At 42.1% G+C, this 12415-nt stretch overlaps 1 protein-coding gene across 1 annotated transcript in view; it reads left to right on the top strand.

The window, feature by feature from the left end:
• IFT43 (intraflagellar transport 43) overlaps positions 1 to 12415 on the top strand; it is an 81159-nt gene that overhangs the window by 865 nt on the left and 67879 nt on the right. The window contains exon 2 of the mRNA XM_079129241.1: positions 1711 to 1803. Coding sequence (XP_078985367.1) covers positions 1711 to 1803 — 93 coding nt within the window. The remainder of the gene's footprint in view (positions 1 to 1710; positions 1804 to 12415) is intronic.

Below are 12415 nucleotides of genomic sequence, written 5' to 3'. Positions count from 1 at the left end.
AGAGTTTCAATCAAGACCTAAATACAGTGTTTTTCTTAGTCCATCACGACCCTCAGCATACTTTTAAAATTAGTCAAGATCTTAGTACCTTAAAGATGGAACACCTTCAGGTCTTTGCTTTCTATTGTAAAAAGATATCATTGGAAGTCCTCCACAGTGCCACAGAGCACTTTTCTAAGGGAAGCAAATTGATCTGGAGTGAAGCAACCTGGTTGACCAAGTAGACTATGAGGTCACTAGGTCTTTCTGATATATGAACTTTTTTAATAACTGGGGTTATGAATGTAGTTATTTTTTCATTCTTTCCACAAATGTCTGAATCCTACTGTATCACAGGTATTGTCCACGTGACAGCAGTGACTAAAACTCATGTCCTTGTGGGGGAAGATGGAACCCAGACAACATATAAAATATATAAACTCAGGTTATAAAGTGGTGTTCTACCCTATGGATTTATAAAGCATCTTCAAAAAGTTCAAAATCTTAAAAAATATTTACCAGTTATTAGACTATCTGTAAACAGCATTTTGAGACAAGATCATTGAATTTTTGTTTTACACAATCCCTGTATTTATGTAGTGTACAGTATTCAGATACCTGATACTGTGTCAAATGGAAGAGGGCAGCCATGTATGAAAGGATGGAATTGTCTGCCTTGAGAAGAAAGTGAGCTGCTTATTATCAGAAAAATGTTTCCATCCTCCCTGGAACCTAAACCATTGACATTGTAATTTGAAACATGAACCCTGCATGAGAGTTCGGATTCAACAACTTGAAACTTAAAACTTCTTTCTTCGTTCTTAGAACATCCTCATGAATCTCAGCATGGCACAGTGAAAAGAACCCAGGATTTGAAGTCAGAAGACTTTGTTCTTAGATTTATATCTGTCACTTAATCACCTTCCTGGGCCTCAGTTTCCTCATTTATAAAATCTGTCCCAGCCCTTGTCCACATTATTGTGAGAATCAAGAAAAGTCACATTAAATGAGATCTAGAAGTGCCTATATTAATACTTTTTTTAAATTAAACAACCAAAATTATATGTATTTCAACACTCACTAGTAAGTCTCTAAGTCTTGTTTGTGTGCTGGGAAGTGTTTGAGAACAGAACCTCCACCCCAGGTGGGTCTTGGGAAACACCTGCAAATGATGCATTTGATGACTCAGAATTTTGAAGTGCTGTGATTTCCAAAATTGATGTCTCAGCATTCTTGTAGATTTCCCTTCCTGTCTATAAGTGCAAATCCATTTAGTGTATATATCAAAGCAAATTTTTCCTATATTTCCCTGGTGCCAGTTGCCATGGAATTTAGGAAGTGTTCTGAAAGCCTGTTTAATAATTATTTTCAGCTGTGATATTAGGCCTTCCTAAAATTCTGCTTAGGAACGAGGAGGCCACCCCCTCTATGAGCTGTGACATGGGGTCTCTGCCCAGTCTACAGGCATTTCTCACTACATTTCTTTGTGTAGAAAAGTGATTTTGCTTTTGCAGCCCTTATGGTTATTAAAAGAAAACCTCATGAGCCTTAACCTGGAATGTCTTGTTCTCTTATCAGGTAGAATTGATCTCAGCTGCTTTGCTTTAAGGTCAAATACTGTTCTCTACTGTATCAACCTAAATCCAGTCCTTGCTTATCTTCCCAGAATTGTCATCCTCACAGTGGTTCAAATGACATTTGGCCAGCAGTGCCCTTCATCTCTCTTTACAGGGGGCCAAGATGGGTCGCCGAGCTCAAAAGGAGTCAGCTCAGGCCGAGAATCACTTCAGTGACAGAAATGCCTCAGTGACTCTGACCGGAGAGGTAAGTGCTAAAAAAGAGAGAAAAATGTGAAAGAAAAGAAGAAATACTGGTTACGAGTTAGTGAGTTCTTAATAGCAAGGACTCTGAATTCCATATTTCTTCTTGAGTGCCAACCCTTCCTTCAGTCTGGATATGGGAATGTCCATCCTTGACATTTGTCCTGTTAGCAAATGAAGGAGGAAGAGTTTTCTTTAAGGCCAGACTAGTTTCTGTGCATTTCTTCGTATTCTTGGTATAGAACTTTTTATGTTAGCTGAAGCAGAGGACTGTGAAGTTTCAAAATGCAGTAGAAATACAGGTTTTTATTTCTCCTGAATGAAAGCTAGTGAGGCATGTTGGTGACATAAGGGTAGTGATAAAACTGGACATTACTCTCAGTGGTGACCCACACTTTCTGCAGTTTTCAGGCAGGGAGAGGATAACTTACTGGACTTAGGTTCCTGGAAGCTCTTCCCAGTGGCCTGGGATTATGGGAAATTATCCAGTTGTTTTGTGGAGCGTGGGTACTCCTGAGGAGTGGGACTTTTTAATGTCCGAGAGCTATTTTGGGCAGTCTCAACCCTTTATATCTTCCTCTGTCCATTAATTTGCCTTTCACGAGTCAGCCCAGGATCCTCCATTCTGTTAGCTGTCCCCTCACTTCTGCAGGTTAGGGCTCCTTTCTCTCAGTTCCATAGTACCTCCTCTACGGAAGACCACAATCTATGCTAATTGTCTTTTTATGTGTCTCTGTCCCACCAGACAGAGTTCCCAGATGGTAGGACACCTGACTTCCGTGTTGTCGGACTTGCAGGCGGAAGGTAGGTTTACAGCAAATGAGGGCCAGGCAGGTACATGAGAACAACCGTGCTGGGTACACAGCACAAACACACTGTGGCATCAGATCTGCAGGAATAATCTTCACTTGCATAATAAATAGGTCCACTCTTAAGCTCTCCTGTCACTTTCTCTCTCAGACTCTCACTTATTGGAGAAGTGTGGGCAGGGAGAACCCCTAAGATAACCATGCCAGCACACAAGAACTGGCAGCCGACCCCTGGCCTCTTGGCCTGGAAGACCCTCAGGAGCAGGTTGAGATGCAGGTATTGGGAGCTGCAGGCCACTTGTCTCTTCTAAAGGGGTAACCACTGCGTAGCTGAAGCTGGTTGATGTGGGGAATACAAGGTCAATCTTCCAGGAGATGCTGTCAGTCTGAAGTGTTACATGATAGCAATAAGTGTTAGAAATTAGCAGCTAATTATGAAAATATAAAGTCACCCTATGGGCTCTAGGTTTGGCCTACTATATTGGCTCTAGATTGAGGATTGTCAGTTTGTGACTTTGGCCATTGTACCCCTATTATAGTATTATGTTGTGTTCTCATTGTTTACCTGTCTCCCTCATAAGTTGTGAGCTTCTGGAAGGCAGGGGTTGTATCCTATCACTACACCCCTTTGTCTGTCATAGTTCCTGGCAGTTGACACTGCCATCGGTGAGGTGGGTGAAGTTCCTGGTGCGTGGTATGTTACACCTTAGGAGCTGAGCAGGAGTGTTACAGGGTGGGGGTGGGCAGACAGTGAAGCGTGGTGGGCACAGTTATGGGGGACAGTGGCACAGAGTAGGAAGCTGGTGAAAGCAGACTTGTCAGATTCCAGCCTGGATCTCGGGGGGCTTGAACTGTAGGAGTGTATGCCTTCAGAGAGAAAAAGAGGAAGCAGAGGGCAGGGTTGCAGGAAGCCTCTTCTTGGCCTCGGGCCTCTTTTCACTGTTGCACAGGAGTCTAGGAGGACCCATTCTGACAGCAGATCCTTCATTTATTTCTCCAACAGGTATTTATTGAGCTTATTGTATGCTAGGTATCAGTTTAGGACTTTGGTATACTTCAGGGAACAGAAGTCCTAAGATCCTTTGCTGTAACAGAACTTACATTCTCATGATCACTGGCAACCAGAAAGACTAATTAAAAGTCTATTTTATTGCAAAGGAGGTTATAAGCACTATTGTGGTTAGATGAGAGAGCCTGTGACAGGCCAGGATGTCTAGGAATGTCTTGATGAGCCCTTGAAGGTGACCCTTGTCCCAGGTCAGCTCCAAGGCTGAGGTCATGGCCACTGTTCACCTACAATCTCCTTCCCTGGTTTCCCAGTTGAGAATCAGTGCAAATCCATAGTCAGAATGGGCTGAGCCCTTTAGTGTTCCAACCTTTCGGGAAAACCTACTTATTTCCCCAGAGACATTTACCTTTTTATTTATTTTTTTTGACTCTGGGAGCGCATGATGGAAAATAATTCTGTTCCTCATTCAACTGGTGCTCCTGAAAGCAAATTGCCAGCCAGGATTCCAGGAGCCCTTCTCTTCCTGGGTTAATCAAGGTTTAAGGCAGTGCAGGGAGCCTCCCAGGGGGCCAGATGCACAGGGCTTTGTGGGATTTTTGGACTGTTTCTTTCTAAAATTAGATCCCAGGACTTGTGTGTGTGCCATTTACATTCCAATTCTGAGTATACTACTTGATGTATTTATTTTTGTCCTCTCGCTGACTTAATTCTCTGTGAAGATGTCCATGAAAATGTAAATGTGGTACCTGGGAGCTGCCAGACATACTGGAGTTACTGTAGAATTAAGAATTAAGTGGGAATTGGTTTCAAACAAATACTTATTTTAAAGTGAGGTGGTGGCATTGGGAACTCTGGCGAAGGAAGCAGAGAGAACACAGGAGACCAGGGCTGAGTCTCGGCGCTGCTAATTGCCTGGATCTTAAACAAATCCACTAATCTCTTGAATCCTCCATTTCATTATCTGTCATGTGGTGATAATAATACCACTGGGTTGATGTAGGGATTAAGCGAGATATGTGTTTAACAGCACTTTAATAAACTGAAAAGCACTGTGTAAGCATTTATTCACTTATTCAGTACATTAGTGAATGAATATTTGGACAGCTTTGCTGTTCTTATTAAAGGGCAGCAAAGAAAGAGAATGTGAGCCAGGTCTTTTTAAGAACTGGTATGGAAGTCTCGAGGCTGCCACTCATTTACCCCTAGGTTGTTTAGCAGTGACCCAGGTATTCCTTATGAAGGGTATGTAAGACAGACCTGGCCTGAAATCCTGCTGTGCTCCATGCTAGTCCTCCAACTCTGAGCAGTCTCTAAGCCTCAGTGTCTTCATTGGTACAATAGGGATAATAACATTATGTATTTCATAGAGTGGCTAAAAAGAAAAATGAGATAGTATGTGGAAAGCCCCTAACAATCTGACACATAAGTGCTCAGTATGATGCTCACCATTATTATTTCTCTAGAACTTGCATGTTCTTTTAATGCTATCCTAACTCTCTACTGAGGTTGAAAGCTGGCCTTCAGGCTGAAGTTAGCTTGCAGTCATTTTTTTTTTTTATTTGTACAGAGTTAAACATTTTAAAAATTTGGCTAACATTTTTAAATCAGGGAATTTCACACAAAAATCCAGATTTTGGGCTCTTGAAAATCTGGAGTTCTGACCCAGAGGGAATGGTGGACTTGGTGGCAGCTGGTTGAAGGTCTTGGTGGTGTTACTTACACACACTAGCCGTGTTTAGTTTACCACTTCTTTCTCTAATACACCTGGTGAGATTTTCTCCTTTGATCTGCCCAGCTCCTATTTCCACTTGAATTTAAAACTCCTGCTCTTTTAGAATGGATTGATTTCAAGTATCTTCTTTGTCTGTTAGTACTGAATTTAGCTATATGCAATAGAAACTTAATTCCAGTACTTGATTCAAAAAGGAGTTGTTCTCTTTCTCACACAGCGAGGAGTCCAGTGGAGGGCAGAGCAGAGTGTAGTCAGTCACTGGAGGAGGATGTCCTGTGCCACCTTAGCCTTCAGCTTCCTGCTTTGCCATCTGGAGCTGGTGACTTTTGTTCTCATGGTTACAAGGTGGCTGATGATTGTCCAGGGATCAGATCTGCATTCTAGGCAAGAAGAGAGGGAATAGTTGAAGAGTTTAAGGTGCATGCTAATTAAACGTGCCCCTTCTCACCAGGAAAACAGCAGCCAGAAACCTCAGTAGGTAGACATCTGGTTGCATGTCACTCATCAGAACTGAGTTTTACAACTTCCCTAACTTTCAAGGGAGTTTGTAATTAGGTTAGAGTTGTGTTTTTAACTACCACTCTTAAGCTTCAGTGGAGATTTTTGTTTGCTTGTTTTTTTGCATTACTAGGGATTGAATCTGGGCCTCACACATTCTAGATAAGCACTGTACTGCTGGCTACATCCTCAACCTGGACAGGGGAGTTTTTAACTGGACTTATTGCTATACCCTATCATTGGGGTTTCTTGATAAGGGAAAAATGGCCACTGAATAGGAAATACAAAACTGACATGACAATTTTTTTTAAAAAAGTAGACTTTAATGTACAACTAATTAGAACAAATAAAATTTAAAAATTTTAAAAACTAGAATTTATATGTAGGGTCTTTTTCTTTTTCCATAGATAGGAAAGGAAGGACTTGTTTTTACAGATAAGAAAGGAAGGACTTGTTTTTAGTGGCTTAAAAAAATCACATTCCTCTTCAGTTTTTAAATTTAAAGTTATGTGGAGTTTAGTGAAAGAATTGTTATGTCCTGGGTTCCGGGATACCTGACGCAGTTGTCCAGGTTACTCTCCTCCATCTTTTCCTCCCTTCAGCCGTCTCCCTAACTGCTAGTGCTTTCTGTCTATAGGATACTTGTGGTTCCACCCAGGTAATTAAACTGTTCCTCTGTTTTGAGAGAGGATGAAAGGTCTCTTGATTAGTCGGTCATTCTATAAACTTTAGAGAACCAGGTAGATGAGCCCCGTGGATTATTCTAATAGCTCAGAGTTGGAGATGCAGGAAAAGTTCTTAGCACAGTATGTAGCAAATGGACCCCCCACCCCTCCCCAAAAAGTGGTAAGCCATAAGATAGCTTATGACTGTACCTTTGTGTATGTGGTGGTGATGGGTATGGTGAGGGGGACCTGTCACAAGTCCGACTTGGATCATCAGAAGAATAATCAGTTAGCAGTTCAAATCGTCAATAATCCAAGTTATTGAGGATTTTTCTGGAAGATAGTTAAAGCCTGTCTACATGTCTGCAGTATCAAACTTTCTCCAGGGAAAGCAGCTTTTGAGAGTTAAACTGGGTTTCTCTACCTGTGCTAGAGATTCCATTGATTCTGATGGTTTTGCTCTTATGTAACTCTTCAGGAAAAGACCTGGACACTCTACTATCACATTACGTCACACTTTATGTGGACAGAAGTGATCTTGGGCAAAGCCTGTCCAGGGCAGGCTTACCATTTGAATGCGCATTCCTCACTAGGCTCCAGATCCCTTTTTGGTTTCTCTTTTATTTTGTAGATTGTCCTTTTGTTGATACTAGTAACCATAGTCTACTTTGGAGCCGTGCTCCTACCTGTGAGTCACATGCAACATCCTAGCAAAGCCTCATGGGAGCCCCTGTAGTAGGTGCTGTTGTCCTTTTACCTGTGAGGATGTTGAGGGGTTGGATAACTTGTCACTCAGCCAGTCTCTGACTGTCCAGGTGAGTGCACAGGCTGTCAGTGGAGAGGATTTGGGAGAGAGCAGAGAGACTTTGGGGTTACTCGCTTGGAACTTGCTGCATTGGGGGTTAGTTCACACTTGATCACCCTTATTCGTCCAGTGGTGGAGAGCAGTGTTTGAGTCACACTGTCCCCCCTACCCCCATTCCCTCCAAGGACGCAGAACTGAAAGTTAGCCAGATTCTCTCGAAGGAATCTGAGAAATGCTGCTGGACTCATGTTCCCAAATTAGGCCAGCTTCCTCATCCCCCAGCAGCGTCGCTCAGCCGGAGCTCCCTGGGTGCTGTGCGTTACGTCCCTCGCCCTCTGCCTGTTCCCTGACTGGTCTGCCAGCTGGGCAGTTATTTTCAGCCCAATAGGGTTATCTGCTGACCCTTTTTGGTGACATTTTTCTTCTTTCTCACAAAAATAACTGTCTTGATTGGTCACATTTTTCAGCCTTTTTCGTAGCTTCTCTCCAATCAGTCCGATTGAATGATGCTTCTGATAACGTTACTGAAGAGGGATGTGGGGAATGTGATATGGAGCTGTTCATAAGGAATGTGTTTTCCACACTTCATATTTATTTCAAGCTTTGCGTACTTCAGTTCTGAACTCTCCCTTGGGGTGGGCAGATGTCCATCTCTGACCCAGCCCTGCGGCCGTCCACTGTGTGGGAGGGAATGTCACGTCAAGGGTAGAGCCTGTAATTCTAAGTCAGCATCTTAGGGTTCTCTTTCAGCCACTGACTCTGGCTCTGGCTTGGGCTGGGTGCCCCAGGACAGTGCACTTTCTTGCTGGCTTCCTCCTTGTGCCAGGGTGAAAGTTGATGATCAGGAGCACTTTAAGCGTCTCTTCCTGTAGGAGGGCTGGATGTATGAAGAGCTGAGCCCAGTGCTCCAGGGAGTCACTGTTGCCAGTGTGTCACTGTTGTTGTTATTACCTATGTAATTTGATAAGTAGAAAGGCTTATCTTTCTATCTTTATTCCAAGCTCTGCCAATTGCTAGGTGTATCTCCTGGGAAGTATCTCAACCACTCTAAGCCTGGTGCCTATATCTGCTGAGTGGAGATAATAGTAGTACTTATCCCATAGGGTTGTTGGAGGATTAAATGAGAGAATGTATAAGCTCACAGAATAGTGCCCAACACATGCTAGCTATTATCATTATTATGCATGTCACACATGAGAATCAAAACATGTTATCAATTTATCTTAAATTTGAGTTCTGTTCAAGATACAGAGATATTTGTATTTCATAGAATTAACTGGCCTTTAGGGCCAAGAAGCATTTAGATGAAGAATCCTTTTGGTGAGAATTCTTTGGGCCACTTGAGCCCTGTCTCCTCTATTAGCATCAGCCAGTTACATTCAAAACCCATGGTCTATGTAGGGGTTGGCAGTCTTTCCAAAACATAACCCTTAATTGTTGACTTGTAACCTCCTGTTGTTCTGAGGGCAGATAAGTAGAAAATGAGGAGGGCGGGAGAGACCTTGGTGACCTTAGTGACTTTGGATAGAAGGTGGCATTCATTCATTTATTCACTTTGAAACTAGACTTAAAATTTTCTATGTGCTTGGAAAGGTAGCAATTGAGTGATAAACCAGACATGTTCTCTGCCTTCTAGAACCTTGATCTAGGGGCCTGCAGAGAAGTGAGTGGCAGGTGGAGGGAACACATAGATAAAGGAGGACTCACAGTGAGGGTCATCCACAAGGCTGTTCAGGATAAAACCACACTGGAGCTGAAATTTGACAGATGAGTAGATTAAACAGAAGAGTTGGGGAAAGAATGTTCTGAGTAGAGGGACGAGCATGTGCCACACTCTGGAGGCAAGGAGGGCATGGCAATCTGGATCCGTCATTGGAACAACTGACCATACAGGTGACCATCCAGGAGTGGGGGGTGTCAGTGACTTTGTGTTTGAAACCAGCCCCTTGGCCAGTACCCTCTTCTCTGTTTGTGTTCGCTAGTCAAGAAAACCTCTGAGAAATTCTCAAGAATTTCAGATGCTATTGTAATACTGGAATTTAGTGTGACTCCTGTTTGGAGTGAGTAGACTACTGGCTTATGTTGAGAAATCTTTGGGTTTTTTTTTTTTTTTTGGTTTGAAATGTTTCATGGTAATCATATTTTAGTTGTGAAGAAAATTGATTTCTATTTAGGCAAGGATCCCAGAGCAAAGACGTCTCAGAATCTATGACTGTAAATAGCATTCTGTTAAGGGGATCAGTTGGAACTAGAGAAATGGTTTGAGCGTTGTAATCCCACCTGGATCACAGCAGTGGCCTCATCACTGGTGTCTCCTCTCAATTCCTTCCCTCCTGAGGTGCAGCTAATGTAACCTTATAACCATTGCACATTCAAAATCCCTTGATGGAGCTGGGCATATAGCTCAGTGGTATAGCACTTATCTAGCATGCATGAGGACCTGGGTCCCCAGCACCACACACACAAAAAAAAGTTCTTTAATGGATGCTTATTGTACTTAGAATCCAAAAATTTCAAACCCTAAATTTGACCTGTGTGATATGGACTTTCCCTATTATCTCCAGCCTCATTTCATGGCTGTTACCATATTGTTGACAAGCTGAGCTCTTTTCCTTGTTCATATATTTTGGTACTTATCCTAGTTCCCTAGAATAGTATAATTCCATAGAACAGAAGAGTTCACTAGATACCCACATCTTTGCTGGACTGATTCCTTATTCTTTGGGTTCAGCTTTACTTTAAAAACATCACCCCCAGTAGAATGAATTGGACATCACTTTCCTATGTTCATACATGAATACACTACCAGTGAAACCACATCACGTACAACCACAAGAATGGGATCCTAACTAGAATAAGTTATATTCCATGCATGTATAATATGTCAAAATATACTCTACTGTCTTGTGTATCCAAAAAGAACAAATAAACAATTAAAAGAAAGAAACAAAACAAAACCATTACCCTCTCTTAAGGAGACCAAGGAGCACTTTTGTACCGTTGGTGGGATTGCAAATTAGTACAACCCACTATGGAAATCAGTATGGAGGTTCCTTAAAAGACTAGGCATGGAACCACCACATGACCCAGCTACACCACTCCTCAGGAACTATCCTAAAAAAATAGGGCATCATACTGTAGTGATACCTGTATACCCATGTTTGTAGCAGCACGATTCACAATAACCAAATTATGGAAGTAGTCTAGGTATCTGTCAATAGATGAGTGGAAATTAAAATGTGGTGTATATACCATGGGATCTTATTCAACCATAAAGAAGAATGAAATTATGTAATTTATTTTAAGGGCATTAAGCAAAATAAACCAAACTCAGAAAGTTGATCAATGGTCATATGTTTTCTATCATGTGGAAGCTAGAGAGAAAAAAGTAAAAGAAAGGTGTTATGGGGCCAGGATCCTGAATATGGAAGGGAGACTAGTAGAGGAGAGGAAAGAGACCAAGGGGAGGGAGAAGGTAGGGGACAGGAGAAATACTGGGAAATGATACTGACTGAATTATATTGTTGTATTGTGTGCATGTGTGAATGTATAACAATTCCACTATTATATATAATTATAATTCACCAATAAAAACTATGGGGAAAATTTTAAAAAAATATTGCCCTCTCATTTAAATTAGGTCACCTAATTATTCTCTTGTAGTGTTTGGTTGTGTTTTCTCCAACACCCTAACTAGTGTATGATTACATTTGTGTAATTATTTAGGCCCATGTCCATCACGGATTGCAGGCTCCAGAAGTGACTGTTCTGCTTCCCCTGAGCCTGGTGCTTGGTAGGTCTTTAGAAGGTACTGGCAAAAATGAATGAGGAACAGGTGCAGAAGGGATGATACTTTGTATCCAGGGGCATGACCAGGAGGCTTTAGTGTGTGGGACTCAAGTGTGCTGGGCTCTAGGTCGGACCTAGAGATTTGGAAGTCATTAGCATTGAGGTGTGTACAAACCCAGTTCTCTACAGGAGTTTGTAAGGGAGTAAGAAAAGAGCACTTTGGACAGAAACTGAGGAATGGACAGAGCTGAAGTGTGCTGACATTCAAGAACACACAGCCGGAGAATGGCTCATAGAAAGAAACTGAGGTGGAGTGGCAGACAGGAGGAGAAAGCCAGGCATCTGTGGTGTGCAGAAGCCAAGGGAAGTAAGTGCCCAGGTGGATGAAGGGGTCAGCCATGTTTGATGCCTCCTGGGACCAGTGAGGCAGTTTATTGTATTTAGCAATTGGGAGGCAGGAGTTCCTGCAGTTTCCAGGGAACAGAGAGGGGGCCATGTGTACCTGGCGCAGAGCCACACCAAGTGGGTTCTCAGTAATTGCTTCTTGGAAGAGTCTAGCGATCAGGTCCTGACATCTGTACGTTCTCTACCAGATGTAAAGTACTTCTCTTCCTTCCAGCATCTTTCTCTGGGTTTTCCTCTTTTATTGAGCCTTCCTTTGTGTTTCCTTGTCCCTCCCTTATTTCTTTTTTTCTTTCATATCTGTCTGCATTTTCTTTTAACCAGTGATAATGGAGAACTAAAACCCCTATCCTTCTTTTTGCTCATTCATTCACATATATTTTTTATCAACAAAAGAATTTTATTGGGACTGATTGTGGCTCAGAGGTGGAGCGCTTGCCTAACATGCTTGAGGTACTGGGTTCCATCCTCAGCATCACATAAAAATAAATAAAGATATTATGTCCATCTACAACTAAAAAAGTTTTAAAAAAAGAATTTTATTCATTTATTTAACCTATATTTAATATATACTTTCCAATACAAAGATGTCCAAGATAGCTTCATATTCTAGCTGAGATATCACACATTTAGATGATGATGGTGTTGATGTTGTTGATTTGATACTGGGGATTTACCCAGGGGAGCTGTACCACCAAGCTACATCAGCAGTCCTTTTTTAAAATTTTATATTTTGAGACAGGGTCTCATAAGCTGCTGAGATCTTGCTAAGATGCCGAGAATGGCCTCAAACTTGCCATCCTCCTGAGTCCCTAGGATTATGGGTGTGTGCCACTGCATCTGAATCTGCACATTAGGTTAAAAATTGGAACACCAAAGTCATATCAGAGAATGAGAACACAGCGGG

The sequence above is a fragment of the Sciurus vulgaris genome, assembly GCF_902686455.1.
Source record: "Sciurus vulgaris genome assembly, chromosome: 2".
In the NCBI taxonomy this organism is placed as follows: domain Eukaryota; kingdom Metazoa; phylum Chordata; class Mammalia; order Rodentia; family Sciuridae; genus Sciurus; species Sciurus vulgaris.
The sequence above is the reverse complement of the archived record's forward strand: the minus strand, read 5'-3'. Positions and strand labels throughout refer to the sequence as shown.